Source organism: Anopheles coustani, chromosome 2, assembly GCF_943734705.1.
Source record: "Anopheles coustani chromosome 2, idAnoCousDA_361_x.2, whole genome shotgun sequence".
NCBI classification, from domain to species: domain Eukaryota; kingdom Metazoa; phylum Arthropoda; class Insecta; order Diptera; family Culicidae; genus Anopheles; species Anopheles coustani.
In genome coordinates this window covers 83612134-83630299 of record NC_071289.1, presented here as the reverse complement: position 1 = coordinate 83630299, position 18166 = coordinate 83612134, and the positions used below count along the sequence as shown (strand labels likewise).

General features: G+C 46.1%; 1 protein-coding gene across 1 annotated transcript in view; it reads left to right on the top strand.

Moving 5' to 3' along the window:
• Window positions 1–18166, top strand: part of LOC131263019 (ankyrin repeat domain-containing protein SOWAHC) — a 104984-nt gene that overhangs the window by 62902 nt on the left and 23916 nt on the right. The window contains exons 6-7 of the mRNA XM_058265144.1: window positions 16576–16665; window positions 16847–16852. Of these exons, the coding sequence (XP_058121127.1) occupies window positions 16576–16665; window positions 16847–16852 (96 nt within the window). The remainder of the gene's footprint in view (window positions 1–16575; window positions 16666–16846; window positions 16853–18166) is intronic.

Genomic DNA, 18166 nt, shown 5'->3' with positions numbered 1-18166 from the left:
CCCCGAACCGCCTGGACGCGTATTCTAATGAGCCATCTGGCGTACCACCACCGTGGCCGGGGCCGTAAAATCGTAGAATAAATTAGAATAATCGGAATATTAATCATTGCCGAAATCGAAGGCCCCCGAAAGCACACTCTGGAACCTCCGCTTCTATTAGAGTTTTGACATTAATCAAATATTTATGAATTGACACTTCTTTCTTGTCGCCCCATTCCTACCTATTTTTTTATGGACCACAAGTGTATGAGGATCTGGAGAAATGGGAGTTGCTCGGGGGACCGCGAGTGGTTAAACTGATCATAAATCATGCACAATTTGATAACCCATCTCCACCTGGTCCACTCGGTCCGTGGTTGGTTCTAGGTGGGTTTTGCCTTCGATTCGCCTTTTGTGGTATTCGACACCCAGGAATAAAACGATTTTCTGGCCTTCGCGCGCGCACACACACACACAAACATACAAGCCCACTTCTTAAGCTAAGCTAGAATTAATTGACGTTGCATTTTTCTGCTGGATTCGACTAATCGTTGAAGGCCACCTCCGAAGGAATGTCTACGGGTTTTTGGTGGGGTGGGCTTGGACCCAACGTAACCTGTCCCAAACGTCTTAGCCGGCTGGAGAGCGGACCCGGTTCACCTATTGGCACGTTCAAAAGGCCACAAAACATGTGCCCCGACACCTATTATTTCTTCGAAGCCCTCCACCGACTTCTCGCGGTGTGGCCACATTGCTTCGCCCGGACGCGCTTCTCCCTGGCCGGTGCTGTGACGTTGCTGTTTCATAAATATGAAAAAGTTTGCTGCGCTGAAGAAATTTGAATTTTTTATTACGCCTGCTCATGTAAATAAAACATAAACATCGTTGTTGTGAGGCCAGAAAAACACTGTTATACCTAAATTGCCGGCCATATAAACGAAACCAGCCTCGGCTAGTAGAGGGGAACGTGATAAGGGGGAGGGAGGAGGCCAGTGATGGTTAAGGCTCGGAAGAACGCAGAAAACCACTCACCTTCACGTCGGGGCCAATAATCCGGTGTCCCGGAGAATTCGTCGCCATAAGCAGAGGCTCATAAACCCGAGCCGGACTCGGCGTAACATAAATACACACACACACACGCTTGCTCGGGCACGCACGCCATGCATCTCCCATGCGCCAGCAGTCGGTCACACTCCGCGAGCCAATCATCTAGGTGAAGCAGACGGATGTGGTGACGAATTCGTAAAGCCCCCCTCCCACCCCAAACGTCAACCGAAAGGCTCGGGTTCCATTTCGTTCGGACGATGAAGTTATTTCTAGTCAAATTAAATGCTTTATTAGCCAGTTAAACATGGTTCGATATAATAATTTACAATGAATAAATTTCAGCACAATATAAATATATAGAGTTGTTGTTTGTGTGCCGCGTCGGACGTGCGTGTGTTTCGCCCGAGAACGACGCACCCTCTGATACTCCATCTCGCCCGGGTTGACCTCACTGGTTCCACTGGATTACTATTGCCATGCCAGAGCTAGCTTGCCCGGGGCTCGGCTTTCGTATCCTAGTTTCGTTTCGGTGTGTGTCTTTTTACGTGTATTTTTTCCCCGCTCAGCTTATTTGTCATGGCCGTTATGCTTTTTTATGCATAACCAACCGACAGAGGAAACACAATGCATATTCACGTCGATGGTAAGATTTCTCGCTCGCTATTTGGCGCGGGGGTGAATCGTAAAAATATGAATTTAAATTAATTTTCCCATATTTCAATCTCGCACGATCCACCATCGAGATAAGCGGCAGGATAATGTCGAACCCGAGAGAGGGAGAGAGAGAGAGGGATGGTGGATTGTGAAATAGAAGAAAAAACCACACTATACTGAACAGCACAAAACAACGAAGTGCTGCTCTCGGGGCCACAACACAAGGTGCACGGACAAACACTAGCCCGATCGGATCGTTTTAACAGTTCCATAAACACGTAATCAGGTGATTTGTCTTACACTTTATTGGCAGGACGGAACACAGACCACGCTAGAGAGGGGGGGCATTGACGCACATTTGGGGACATTTCTATACCGATTGCTTCTGATTCGCTCGAAACATGGTGTCCTATTTACATTTTTTGTTCACCCTCTTCTCCTTCTCTCTCTCTCTTTCTTTGCAGGACATCAGCACGGTAAGGGAAAATGGTACAAATTGTGCACTGTCAGCAGCTTTCTTCGACGACGAACACGACGAGGGCTAGAATGGCGATGATCGATGTGTTCGCGCACCGGCCGTGGTTCTGGAACATCTATCTTGTAACCGTTTATTGATTATGTGATTAGTGAACAGGAACTTACTGTTTTTCCACTTCGTTACATTCCAGACATTTTTCTGTTATTTAGAAGACTTTTATTAATCTGTTTGAATTTTTATATTGACAACGATGATTCCATGGATTATTGTTTTCAAACTATTTTATCTTCAATATAACTTTTTTTCTATTAATAATGATTCCATTTGTCATTGTTTCCAAAACACACTCACTTTCAATTTATTATTTTTTTTCCTTCTCAACTATCATCACTGAAATTGATACAGTCATCATACTTAGTGGTGCAACTGTTTTATGGACCTTCCGGACGCCTGATGCATTTCGCCGCTAAGTCTGATCCATGTGTCGTTCCACCTTTCTTGTGGTCAAAGCCATGTGTGTCGTGTGTTAACACATTTTCCTTCTTATCCAACACCGCGCTACCATCAGAGGGGGGAAGGGGAGCAAATGTAGAAATGAGCACGCTCCATTCTTAAACTAAAGCCATTTAGATATAGCTACAAATTATCCATATCTCATAAGTGGATGATGCACCCTTACGTGCATACTTTACAAAACAAATAAATAAACGAGGGCGATAGCGAGGGCAGGATAAAAAAAAGGGACACAAACGCTCCCCGGGACCCGAAGGAGACCCGACCCGGTGGCTTAGCCTGGATGTAATTAATTTAAAACGAATTAGCACCGAACAGAGTCGTTAACGATATTTCTTTGGTTGTGTGTTTCTTGTTCTTGTTTTTTTTGTGTTTGTTTGGCTTAAATACCTACTGTAAACGATATATGTGCATTGTCAGGCCAAACTCCAACTAAATTGCCGGTATCGCAAGCATAACAAGCATGTGTTTTATGCTTGGAAGCTTCCGGAACAGCGTGTCATAAATTTTTCAAAAAGCTCATTAAAAACGCATTAATGACCTTTTCGTTGTCTGAGGGAACAATTGTATCAAATATTGCTATTTGCGACGAGAGTATGAAGGTGCAATTATTATTACTTTCAATTTGATGACTTAATCTATTTATTAACCTACGTGAAATTTCAATAGTATGTAGTATATGGTACTTAGTTGTTGGTTCGTTCGTTTTCAATTAACTTTCTTTCGAATATTTCACAAATATTTACAAATCGATAAATTTGTCAAATCTCCTGATTCCTTCATAATTTGTAACGAAGCTTTTATTAGCGAGATACCGTCGAAGATATCCTTATTTGCTGTTTGAATTTTTACATATGTTTCTTTTGCTTTCATCTTTCAACTCTCCATTCACTGTCCACTTCACTGACGTTCTTTTTTTTTTCTCTTCCTTTCGTTTCATGTTAAACAAATTCATCGACAAATGCTTAACGGCTTCCGTGGAACGTGTATCCTGCCCACACCCGTCGCCAACGACAACTTGCGGCCACGGCCCGCACGGAACATCGTCTAATCGGGTCCCGAAAATATACACACAAAAAAAAACCATCAACCCGCAAACACAATGTCACATCCGCAACATCAAACTTTTCACGACACGAAACAAACATCGGTCTGGTGGCGCTTTCGTTTTCGGAACATAAATTACCTTGTTCCCAATATCTTCGCCATCGTCGCGCGCTCTCCAACCGGACCGGTGTGGTCGAAACCGTTTCAACCCCGGTGCCCGGTGGATGTGCATCTTTCACAAACGACTCGTGGCCCCCCAAAAACGGCCTTTGATGATCGTGTGCATATCCATCAAACTAAATATCAAACGGACGAACAACATCAACGAAATGGCTCTTCCTGAAAAAACAAAAATGATAATACTAATACTATGTCGCCGTAATGATTCCCTCTTCGGATCGCTGCGTGTTGGCATGTTCCCCGCGTTGTTTTTCCACCCCACTCACTTCGCTTGTTATCACTATCACCTTGCGCTCCTATTGCCGATGTCTATCTTGCGCTACGTCGCCGGCGCACTTCCGCAATGTCGCCGGGGCCCTCGGACATTTTTATTTTTGGCAAACACCCTATAATTTCCCGTTCTATCTAATGCGAACAATCAAACAACAACTTCCCGGTGCTCTGCCATCGTCCATTTCAACCGATCTCGGGATCGTCTTCGAAATGGGCCCAAACGTTTTTGGTTGTGTTTTTTTTTTGTCAATTCACCGTCACGACGCTACCCATGATGGTCAATCATAATCCTTCGAACGCCGCTGTCTTCTAACGGTGGACATCGCTGGACGACGAAAAACACCCCACACACACACACACACGCACAACCCGTCGGAAAACACACTGGATGCACCCCGGAATTGCCCCGCCCCGATGGTCCCCGATGGTCCCCGATGACAACGTTAACAATGTGTAAATTCTACGACAAAAGGGCGTAAGTAATTTTTCCTCTTCTTTACACCTTCGCACCTAGTTTATTCTTCTAACAAGCGCGCTGCGAGGGTTCGGGAACCAAGGAAACTCAATTTTGGATAATAAGACCAAATTAAGGGTATTACTGGTATTACAACAAACAGAGAGTGGACCCGAGATAAATTGCTTGTGATTGCGACAACAGCTGGGACACAAATATGCTATGCTTAGTAGCGACAAATGTAGTGTGTAGAATGATCGATCTCAGATAGATGTTCTGTTGTATTATCAACACGTTGTAGAGTATTTTGCAGTTGTTGTAGTTTGGTGGGAGAATGAAAACATTTCTCTAAAGAGTTTAAACAAATACTATTATTTTGTTATCACAACGTCGGTATTTTAACACAAAAAAGATGTGGAGAAACATTGCAATTATGCAAATAAACCTACCTTACCATGAGCTTGATTATCGGGTTGAAAAATATCCTTCTCGATCTGATTGACTCTCCCGAACTAGATGCCTGGGAGGATGATGGATTGTACCTTTTCTTGCTCGTGAGTCCCGGGACAGAAACCGATACCATTCCTCGCCTGCTCCCGTTTATCAATCCACTTAGGCTACCGTGCGCCGATACTGGCCGTCGATAAGAGACATTAGAAATAATAATAATCTAGCTTAAGCACGGCTCAGTCTTCACTCCCGGGAACTCGGACCTGACCCGACGGCTTTTGGGGGCTGCACTTCTTCTCTCCACCGCCGCCACCGCCGGGGATAATCCGAATAAATTATACTAATTTTTAATCCAATCTAATTAATCGTATTATAAGTATCCCGTGCATTTCGGTCCCGGTCGATTCGGTCGGTCGTTTAAAAATACCTAAAACATGTTTGTGAATTAATCTCCCGCGGCTCACCGGGAATGATTTTTCACTCACCGTGCGCGGGTGGTTGAGGGGGTGGGGTAGAGGAAGAAGTTCTTGCCACATGATCCGTCGCAAGTCCGTCCTCAGACAGAACACTCGCTGGTCCGTGCGGCACGTGGATGGTGGATTGGATTTTCGTGTGTTCTTTACGGAGCGGCGAAAGGGCAATGAAGGGGGGTGGGCTAAGTGGGGGGAACGAAAAATCTTTTGACTTTGTTTTTAGGAAATCATAAAAGAGTTGAAGAATATATCTTCCCGTCTGGCGCGAAATGTTTCAATCCCTCCTCCAGCGAGGTGCGACCCAGGAATGCTCCATGCCACGCACGCGGAGTCAGTCTTCGGGATGCTGGTGGGGGATCGGAGAGGTGGTCGCCAGGTCGCCAGGGTGTTGCCGGTCTCCAAAGGCTACGAGTATCTTGCAGGAACAATCTTCCCCCCGGGTGGAACGAGACTTTTTTCGCTTTCGTTCCGTATCCGATCCGTCCGTTTTGGTTCTTGGCTGTTGGCTCAATCCATGGCGATTTCCATGGCGAAGTCGAGGCGCGCGAGAGGCTCTGCGAGGGCAGAGAGATATAGTTAAAAATGTCATTCCGTCTTCGGCTGGTGGCATGGGGTCAAGCCACCTACTAGTCACCACCTGCCGTTTTCTACCAGCCCAAAATTTGAAATTTATTGCCAAGGAAAGAAAGTTGCCAGCGTCGTCGTCGTCGTCGAATGCTGCCCGCATCGTCTCGTGTCCCGTCACCACCACCCAAGCCCACCCGGAACCGCGAAACGCGAGGCTTATCTTGTCCTGCCCGGGTCGATATCTTCACTCTCGCTCTGCCCTTCGGAGGAATCACTCCAGCCTCCGATCTTCAATCATCCTGTACCTGTTGTTGGGTTTCTTGATCTGTTTCCATTCCATTTTGCCTCCCCCGTAGTTCTCCTCCCCCTGCGCACCAGCGTACGCACTGGCGAATGAAAGGAAACATTTTCATTCATTCAAAAATATACAGCGGTATGCATTGCGCCGAGCGTGGACTGGGCGCGCGAAGGATCGGTGGTGGAGATAAAGCACACGGCACGGCATGGTACGAACCGCGTGCACGCAGCATAAGTCTCGCCAGCCTTCGATCCGGTCGCGAGTCCCCCGGACAGTGATAGAGAATCTGTCCGGTCATCTCCATGCTCTTCTGCGATGCTGTGTATTTGTATGTCGCTTGGTGGTTTTTTTTGGTTTTTTTGTTCCCCCGTGCGGTTGTTGTCGTTTTCCGCTGTTGTTAAAGAATTATGATTGAAACAAATTGCCGAAATCGAACGAAATACTTGTCCCTATCTGAGACGCCAGATCGACATGCTTCATTGCCGGACCAAATGGTAGAGGGGTGTATGGATGTGTGTGTGAGTTTGTGTGTAGTTCCAAGTCAGTTCCAATCTGCGTATGATATATTGACAAGATGGGCTTACCAACGGGCGGGGATTGCTTGCTGGGTTTTGCTGAAGGGTTTACTTTTCTTTTCGACGATTCTTCGACGCAACAGTCATATCTCATCAGCGGACAAAGTTCGCCACATCGAGTCAGGGCGGGGCGGGGGGAAACCAGAATCAACGAAACCGTATGTTCCGCAACGCGATCGGATGAATGAATTGTGGAGTTTGCTAATGGCGACGGATAAGGACTGAGAGCGAACGAATTTCCAAGGAATTTAAGACACCCTCATGACTGAAGCAGGACGAGAGCTTAATGATAAAGAAATGAGCATCTGAAGGTATTAAATAACCAAAAATTTTTGGAACAAAGTCAAAGCACAGTTACAGTATCTTACTGACTTAAATCTGTAGCATAATTGGTAGGTGTTAATCCTTCATTCTGTGATTCGTGAGTTCAACTCCCGAGAGTAGTTAGTCCTTGTGCTATTAACCTCCGAGTCTTCACCCAAATTTACATGGTTGAGTAAAATATTAAAAAACAAATGGATAGATATTTTTGTTGTGTAATGTTAAATCAATGTTGGCTATAAATTTTAGTACAGTACTTAAAACAATTCGTACTGTAGACGATCGTTTATGAGCTCCGAAAACAGTAGTTCGGAAACCGAATTTCGGTACTATTCGCCAACATGTCACCAACCGGGGGGAAAAACAAAAACCATTCCCTGCCGCATATTCAAAATCATGATCATTCGGCTCTTGGACCTTTTTTTCCGGCTCCCATAAGCCGGTATTTGGCGAAGCGCCGGCCGACCATCACGACATACGGCGGGCTTGTAATCAAACGTGCCCCTTATTTGTTTTCGAATAAGGTCACAAATAAATTGGCCCCAGATTATCAGAAGCCTACGGCCTCCCAGCAATCCCTACCGATTGGCAACGATTGTTCGGTGTGCACGAACGCGGGTCCTTCGACAAAACCGTCGGCGTCGGTGAGGTCTATCCGAGGGTAAAAGAAAAAAAAAGTCCCCCAATCGAACGGAGCCACACACAGATCGGACGGCGCAAGTATTCTGGAAGCTCGGAACCGTGTGCGGACAATGCCAAATTAAAGAATCATTTCCCAGCCGACTGCCTGGCGGCACGTTGTCATCCGTGGCCGCGGGTCGGATTGTCGTGGCCTGCCGGTTCGGGATATCGAGATGGAAGCGCACAATCTTCGGCGAGAGCCCAATCCGCTCGCAAGCTTCAACGGGCGAGATAAGGGGTAGATTTGCGGATCAAAAACCCGCACGGCAGCAGCGCACGACAAGCGGCCTCCTACCCATGATCGTTCCATGGGCCCGGGGGTCTTGGCCGCAATCCAAACCCCCCGTGCGATGGGTCGATGAAGACAAAATTATTTTAAAATTGAGACATTCTGTCGGGCCACGAAATGGATGTAAACATTTTCGGGGACGCTGCGCTACTGCTATTGGCCGGGAGAGCAGAATCACGGAACTCGCTCGGATATTCAGAAGTTGCGGGTGTATGTTCGGTCTGGGAAGTTCCTTCAACAAGGCACGATTGTTACTAATACATCCGATCCAAATCGTGGCGTAGAGTGGCGCCAGTGTGAGCGGAGGGAAGTACGAGGATGGAAATTTAAAACTATTTCGTGAGCAAACCAATACATCAGATTTTCGTGTTGATCAATGGCGACGCAAGGACACATAATTGAAGAAATTGTGTGAGGCCTTATATGAGAAGACTGTCATTGTTTTTATTCTTAATGAAATACACAAACTTACTCGACAGTTAAGATTAATTCCAGGGAAAACGTAAACGTAAACGTTTCCTAAACCAACAAAACCTTCATAAGTCGAAATGATGAGCAGAACTAGCATAAGCTATTGGCAACATAAAATTTTCACACATGCTTCCCTGCACCGGGAATTCTATGTTGCATCCGTCGGGTGTACCGGTGGAGCATGTTTTTAGTTTTCATTCGCAATAATTCAAATCCCGCATAGTTACAATAAATTAATCCTCAGTTCATTTAGTTAATACTTAACGACCCGGGGGTATTCGGAATGCCTACGTTGGCGCCAATTGCGCCGATCGCGAATGCTGTGTCCGCAAACGGCAGAGGGTCAGAATGAAGGAAAAAAATCCTCAAAGAAATCAGTCGTGTAAACCCTCCGCCCAACACAGGAAACAGGAAACGGACGCGACTGACCATCGCGCGAATCGACGGACGACGGGCAAGGGCAAGCATTAAAGAAGGCGCAACAACAACAACCCCGAACGCATAACCCTAAACGACGCATGTATGATGGAATAAATTATTAAATGTATTTTCTTCTTTCTTCGTTGCACGCTGCTCCGGCTCCGGTTATGCCGCTCCTCCCCATCGACGACGACCTTCGCGGATGCGCGTGTGTTTTCCTCGGCGCTGAACCGATCATAAATCTGATGAATCGTTGGAAATCGATACCGCTGCTGATACGGGCGCCCGAAACACCGAAACATTGCGCACCACCATCTCCCGGCCACTTGACGCTACCTATCTTGCGGGGAACGGCTTGGCCACGACGACTCCCGGCCGGGGATGGATGCATTGCTGCGCGGTGGACGTGTGCAGTATGTGAGTATTTAGTTTATTTGATTTCATTCTCATGCTATAAAACTATCATCGAACACAGGGCGAGCTGTGGAGGAGGGATGTGTACGCTGGAAAAACTGAGACGATCGTCGTGGTGCGCAGCGACAGAAAAACGATCCCTATTACGATTCGCTGATCTCTATCAATAATCTGGTTTGCGGGTTCTTCGCGTTTCCCGCCTCGGGACGAAGACGATCCTTTTTTTGTTTTTTCTTCTATCGGATCGGTGTGCAGTACGATCGACGATTACCGATGACGCTCCGCAGTTTCTTCTGGTGCACCGGATTCCACATCTTGACCACCGTGCGCTACGCGTACACCGTGTGAGAACGGACCACTTCGCGATGCGTTAAAGAAAACTTGCAAGCTTGGGAAACCCGCGCGACGGTCCGGGGGAGAACTTATTGTTTTCCCATCGGTGCACGCACCAGACTTGCGCAAGCGGGAAGATCGGGGTTCAGGTTTTCTCCCCCCTGGTACACTGCTTCGGGTTGCAGCGCACCGTGGGCATCGTCACGCTGCGGCCCTACCGCTAGCCGGGTCTGCGTTTTTACCCGCACTGATAATAAATTGCTTGTAGATACAAATTTTGATAAAATGGGAGCATAATTTCGGCCATGCTTCTGTTGTCCATCCCTCGGTGGTACCTTCTGCCTTCGTGCTTCTACCGTACTTACCTTCTTCTTTTGTTGTAGCTCCTTCCGTTGCATTTGAACCGGTCTCACCGAACGAAGCAAACACGTGAACGAAAAGCGTCCCCACGAGGCGGCGGCAAACGGGCGAAGACGGCGAACAAAGGCGTTCAGATCAAGCCGTGGACAAAATTCGCACAAAGATACACAACTCCGTGAAGTAAGGTAGCAAACTGATACGGTTGATAATGTGCTGCGCTTCTTTTGCATCGGACGTTTGTTCTTCTTGCTCGGCGCGCCACAAAGCCCCAAACTGCGAGCAGCTCCAAATCTCAGGAATTCCGACCAACGGATGAGCAACGTACGGATATATATTCCTTTTGCATAGTGACCAATCTTCACTAGACACGGCAGGCTTAAGGTGGTCCTGATATCGAGGAGAATGCTTTTGGAAATCGATTATCTTGCCAACGACCCCATCCGCTTCCCCTCCCCAAAAGGCGGCACGGAAACCGTTTACCGGTAGTTTGCTGGCAATTTTCGGCTCATTTTCTACCCCCAAATGGAGTCAAATAAATAACCGACCGTGGCAAAGTATGTCGCGCTCGATCGTGAATCGTTGGCCATTTCCAACACACACACATTCACACATGAGGAAATACTGTTGTGTCACTCGCCTCCGCGGGGACAAAGGAAATATTTCCCGGGAACTATCCTTTTCGGTGCTCCAACGGTTTTCTTACCACTTTTAGTTTCGGGCTTGCGCTTAAACTTCACGCGCAACGAAAAACCCGGGGTACGGCCGGGGCGTGCGTATTTGGAATATTTGCCACATAAACGCGTCGAAAAGTTATGTTTACTGAGAATACTTAAAATTGTGTCCTGCTTCTGTGAAAAAATAAAAGCTATATGTATAAATAACAAATACGCCACCCTTCGGCAACCTTCCCCGCCTCGTGGTCCGGGTTAACCTCGCGAGGGTGAGATGTCCGGGTGTGCATTCGCGCGCATCGAGCATAAATATCGAACACTCTTTCCGGCGGGTGCTTACTTTTCGCCTCCGGTACATGAAACGAACCGATGCAAAACATTAAAAAAAGAAGGAAAACCCAATCTTCGGTGCGTCGTTGAGAGGCACCGTCGCTAAAACAATGACATTTCGATCGTCGTTTCTTATTCACCAGAAAACGTTTAAGAGCGCGGTTGAAATATCACCTGAAGCGGTGCGTTCGTACGCTCAACGGGATCGAATATCAGTGCTGGCCGGAGAAAAAGTGCTGAAAGTGTTTTGTAGCGTTATTTAAAATACATTTAAATCCCGACAGAAGGGTTTAAATTTCAACCAAGCGGAGAGATTCATCGGTTTGAACTGTCAATTTCAGCGAAAACGCGAGCTCAAGCTGTTAAATTAGATGCGAAGAAAAAATGGAATTTTTAAATTTAGGTATTTGTAAAAAGGTCGAATTTGTCCTTAGGAATGTTAACTTAACATTGGTTTATTTTCCTATAAAATACAATAAAAAACGGCTCAGTGCGCAGTGTCAAACGATAACTAGCATCGATAAATAAGCCATCACAGTTCGATGCCTTTTCCCTTCCAAAAAAAAAAGTAGGTAGTATCGCAAAAACGCAAAAAAGACCACTCACCGAAATGACAAAAACACATGTATCGAAACCAATTGGTGACAAGATCTCGCGTGTTCCCAGGCAGCCCTATTGATGTCGGGGCCAAAACTTACGGCCAAACAAATTGATTTTCGAATCATCTCGACAGAAACGCATCCACTTTGTAGTAGCACACACGTACGATCATACAAACCAAACGGGACGAAAAAAAATGTATTGAAAAAAAACGCGTTCCGCTCAACCCCGAACCGTTACACGGTTTGAAGTTGTTCTGCCAAAATTCGGAGGCCAACGCCGTTTCGCTGACTCGACGCAAACACCACCACCACCACCACCCCTCATTTCCAAGCACACTTGTCCCATTGGTCCAATTTGAATACAAATCTTGATAGCATCTCCCGAGGGCCGCTCGTAGTAGCGCATCCTACGGACGTACATGGTGCCGCTGTCGCTACTGATGCCAATATCTTGCTTCCTTACCGGAATAAAAAAAATGGAAAACTGTCGCATCCGATGCTGGTTTATCTACTCCAGTTGTTGCTAAAGCTCTTCGGAAGAATGCACACACTTTCGGGCCAACTTTTTCCCTCGCCAATCTTCGCCAATAGGGAAAGCAACATGTTGTTAAGCAACGAAACCTTCTCTAACCTTACCCCGGAGACAAGCGTTGGGAAGCGGCATACAAAATGGTTCAACGCAAGCACACGGTACAACGTTTGAGATTGAGACAACAATACACGGGTTCGAACAGATTTTTCGCTAATAAACATAAATTATGTCGTCGGTGGAAAGTAACGTTTTTATTCGCCGCCGAAAATTATGTTAGTTTTCCCGCGATGGCAGTAAATCGCATGGGTTTTTCGCCTTCGTCGCTGCCCCTCGGCAATATGTTATTATTTGTTGTGATATTAATTTTTACAAATCACCATTTTCCCTGCAAACACCTTGCCAGGCGAGGGCGAAGGAATGCACCCTTCTTAGCCATGGGGCGAAAGGGGCCGTATCATTGGTTTTCATTTTTCATTTATCTCATGCCGTATTTGGTTTCAAAGAATTTATCAATTTTACTTATGCTACCTTGCTCTACATGGCTTTTACATTGTACTCTCTCACTGTACTTACACTTTTATACATTTTGCTGAACTCATTAGACAAAGAAACTAAAAAGAGATAACAAATACAATTTTTTTCCTTTATGATTAAATTGAATGTTTTAATTTGGCTCAGTTTTGATTTAATCAATATTGGTTATTACTTTGTTGTTGTAGATCATTATTTGTTTCTAAGTGAATCTGGATCTTTGTATTTTTATTATAAATCTATAAAATATTTTTCTTTTTTGCTATAGTTTGTTTTCTATTCAAGGCTCTGGTTACTGAAGTCTTTGTTTGATTGTTCAATCTTTATGTTTGTATAATCTATGGAATATTTTTCATACTTGCTTAAGTAGGTTCTCTATTCAAGGCTCTGGCTCTTGATGGTTTTTATACACCACCATGCACAGAAAAATTCCCATATCACACACGCTTCTGATGCCATTATGTTACCTACAAATTTAGATGAAAGCAGCCTCTGGATAACCAGAATTATCCTTGAAGATCCCAGATAGCTCGATCTTGTGCTTCTGGGTGCTTTTCGAAAGCCACCAACGTCGTCTTCGTGGGCTGGTTCGGGTTTTTTTTTTATTTTATTACCGCACCGAACAGTTTGTCCCGTCTGCGTCCTCAGAGAGATGGAGCTGTCCCACCCGGTTTGTCACTCGGGAGGTGTGGCCAGGGCGTGCGGGAAGGAGGACCGCCACTACTGTTGCACGCTGGCGCCACCGCATCGTGTAACTTCAATTTCAATTGCAAAATTTTGCTACCTCCTCCCAGCCGACAGCCGCGCTCGTTGGAGCCGTGGGTCGCCGAAATCCGATGAGACAGTCGACAATGCAAAAGCACATTCCTTGTGTCGCCACGAGCTCCCGGCGCTTGGGTTGTAGTTGGAAGCTCCGGAGTACGAGCAGGCACCATCGATCCTGGCTGCTTTTGGGGGCCGTTAATGCTGGATAATCGTGGATCAACATTCAGAAATGAATAACGTTTCTTTACCTCGCGAAAGCTCCCCGAATGTGTTTTGCCTTCGGTGACGGTGGAGTCGCTGCGTGCTCAATCAACCTTCGCTGTTCATTATATTCCCACAGACTTCAAGGGTTTTCGAGCACAGGGAGGATTATAAATCCTATGACTAGAACTATTCAAAGTTATTTTCAAACGTTCTAATTTTACCCAAATATTGGAGAACCATGGAGAATAAAAAGCAAACTTAGTAACCGTTGACGGTGCTAGAGTGAGCATAAACATTTTTCACTTCAGCATACGCTTATGCTCCTGCGTTTCTCAGCGTCCGCCTGTGCGTGTACCTTGCCGTCCACGTCCATGCGGATTGGATTAATGTGGTCACGCTTTTCATATGTATGCTGGTGGCATTATTTACCCTTTTTTTGTGTGCGCCTTCGGTTCACCCGTGGGCCAGAGCCAGATCCTACCGCCGGCGTGCTACGGCGTTCTAAAAGGGAGCGAACATAAAGAAACCCCTCTCGACCCCCCTCGTCGTCGCCGACCGCGATGAAGCGATCGCGAAGGATAGCACGCAAAGCGAAGCTATTTAACATTTTATATGTGCCCTGGAAGTGATTTTTATCGCGTCCCGTAATTGCCGTCATTATTGCTGTTGTTGCTATTGCAGGCGATGTTGCTGGGCGGAGGTTGTAGCTGACCAGTGGGGAGGACGGCTGGAGATTGCTCGGTGGTTTCGGTCTAGAGCGGAGAAATTCGTCCACTAAGGGAATTAAAATTCTGTCTTTAGCGATGGAGCTCCATTGAGAGTTGCTTAAAGTGATGAACAAGACCATAATTGTTTTGAATATCTTCATTGGATTTGTTGTGGAAGAGCTCTTTTCTTCGTCTTATTTTTATGCTTTTCTAAGACACTGTTTGAAGTTATTTTAGTTTACAAATTTTGTTATTTAAAAAACGAACCATACAGTTTTCCAATTTATTTTTCAGACTATCTCTCACGCACTTCACGAGCCTTTTGTCGCTAAGCTAACGCACAATTGTCACTAGTCACGTGTTACCATTCATCGAAATAGAAATAAGATTCGAAGCATTTAAATCGTGCCCTCGTGTCCAACTATCAATTGGAACGATCGTTACGCGTGGTGTTTCACAAATCGATCGTCGTGAGCAATTGTTATGTCAATTCCAACTCTGGTTAGCGTCACGTGGTGTAGGTTAGCTTGGGTTGGCCTATTTACGTAATTAGAATCGAAAAAATCGTTTTTTTTTATTTATTTTTGTGGGTATTTAAAATAGCTTTAGCTTTAAATCTTCGAGATGGTTTTATATAACACTTTTTATTTACAAATAGGTGTGAAGATTAGAATAATCCTGTTTTTCTTCCACATCAAATGCACCGGTTGATTATTTATGACTCACAAACCGTTCGCGATGCTTCACTTGCAAGCTGCTAGAACAGATGTTGTAAGGTGAAGGAAATGCGCTACCGAAAACGTGTTTGCCATGGGCCATTTTACGAGCTGTGAGTGAGGGTCCTTAATAACAGCTAGAATGCTCCACATCAAGCCAACCACTTATTCGCTAATGTCGATAATTTATGCCACCCGACAGAGGAGCTGCATCTGTTCGCTGGTGCAAATGCACCCGTATTATGATTGCAAGCAAAGACGGACCTGTTTAGAATTTTTAACCCACGATCAAAGCAGTTGATCCACCTGTCGATAGGGATGCGTTTTTTTTTGTTTTTCCTCCGATCCGGTCATGCTGATATCCATCTATCTCCGTCCGTTGTTATCGTCGTCTTAGGGTGCCCTGGTTTAGGTGCACATTTTGTGGTTCCTTTTGATTTGAAGGATTTATGGACCCGTGGCACGCTAATGTTTTTTGTCGGAACAGTGCCGAAACCGGTGCTAGCATTTTTGATCGATGTGTGATGCTATGAAGAGGAAAATATGTATCCAACCAAAGAGTGAACGATGGGAAATGTCCAGGCTTAGGCGTCCCCGTGGCTCCCGCGAGCGTCCGTCCGTTCTATCCGATTAATTCGACCCAAAACGTTTTCACAGTACATGTGTTTCCGGTGTACAAACAAGTGTAACCATAATTGGAGTTCGGGTAAATATGCGAATTTATAATCAAAGCCACCCGGACGAGAGGGCGTTTGTGCATGCCACGGAGACTTGCATGCCCCACCACTTACACGCACGGTTTTGGTTAATTTAATCGCTGCACCGAAGCCTCCCAAGGCGGTGAGCTTATGCATTTTAATATCTCAAAAGGCACCGCATCTTATTTCTGGGGCGGAATTGTTTCGGATCTTTTCATCAGCAGGAGAGCGTGAAAGAGCATCCCAAGTGCACTTATCTTGCTAGTGATGATGATGATGATGATGATGCGATGATCAAAAATTAGGAACAGTATTGGAAGGATGGCAGCAGAAGAAAAGGTTTCACTCGATGCTTCTAAAGATCTTAATCAATCTAGGGTGCCGTTTGTCTATTCCATGCTTGCCAATAATTAATCCCAACGGCGTGGAAAGTGAAGAAAGGGTATAAATTTGTTACCCATCATGTAATGGGTTTTGCTGATTTCGTATAACGTTGCAATAATTTATCCCACTTTTTGTCCACCTTTCCTTCCCTTTCCTAGACGGCACTCCATTGGGCGGCGAAGCACGGCAACGAGGACGTGATCAAGCTGGTGGCGGGAAAATTGAAAGCCGATGTCAACGCCAGAACGGTATGTTCGAACGCATTTACGGTAGCTTGTAACATGCATGTTTTACCCGTGTCTGGGGCTGCTAATGTTGAGTTATGTTACTTCATTCTGTGCTTCTCTACTTTTAATGCGCCCTCCGGACGACGACGACGACGACGACGACGATGGATCGCCGGCTGATGATCATCACCACTTTCGCTAGAACGGGGTAAGTAGCCATCAAAAATCACTGCCACCGGCTCATGCTGATAAGCTGATGAGCAGCACTCATGGGGAATATTTAAATTTTATTAGCCTAAGGGGCGAGCCGGGGCGGGGCGGAATGCTGGGTCTCGGCAAATCGTGATCATCTTTGGACCATTGGCGCGCTGATGAAGAAGCAACGAGTAATTATGCTATGCAGTCGAACTTAGCCCTGCCCAATCCTTCTTCATCTTTTCTACCAAACCCCAAGGCCATTAAAATAGGCTCATAAGAGTGGCATAAAATGGGGTAGACACTCGTTAATTTGCTACCCGGCCTCGCATTCGGACGGCGAGCGGATATCGGGAAACCATCGGTGGACGTTTTCAAACACTCGCGCATTCCAGTTCGCAGGGGGGCTTTCTTCGATGCGATGCCTTTTTGGGAAAGTTTTTTGTCCTTGTGGAGTCAAACAGATAAAAACAAACAAAAAAAAAACTCTACTCCTAAGGTTAAAAAGAACTGCCCGGAGGTGAGAAGAACACGGTCCGCCAACCGCACAAGCTCTCCAAGTGCGTCTTTTTCATCCCACATCTGGCGATCCGAACGACAGTTTCGGGGCGAAGCATAGGAAAACAAACAAATTTAGAAAATAGGAGACGGAAAACAGAACAAGGTGAAGGCTGGCCGCAAGCTCGTGGATGAATGCTTCGGGCGCGCTAATTAGTTTTTATAATTTCATTAACGGAACTGTATAAAAGACATTTGCTTTAATTAGCCGAACGCTCCCAGTCGAAATGTCACTTTCGGGCTAGGAATAGTGGCGCACGACGGGGGAAAATGGAAAACGAAAGCGGAGTGGAAACATGGAAACCAGGGGGTCACCCTTGATCGCCTCAAGTAGAGCAGGTTTTCCCCGTGGTCAATATCACCCGATCGGTCGGGTCGGCGGGTCCCGGTTGGCGAGGAGAACGGACGGCCTGTCGGAAACCGAGCCCGAGTCCCGAAAACGCTGTTTTTTATCCAGGTTCTCGGTTTGAGAGGGGACCACTACACAAAGATAAGACCCGAAAATGCCGCCACGGCTGCGGGGAACGGTGCGCGATCGCGGTGTGTTGATTTTTCGGTTTTATTCTCTTGTCAAATCATAAACATTTGATATGCTACAGACGGAGCGGAGGTCCGGAGATCCTTCGGTGCTGATAACCCGGACGCTTGATGAACCCCGGGCCCGGGTGGTTGCCGCGGATTGAGACCGTGCCGCGGGAAAATCAAAGCTTCATTCATCAATCCGCCTACCGTTTGCGGGTCGGAAGCTGGAGGTTTTGGTTTTATTTAT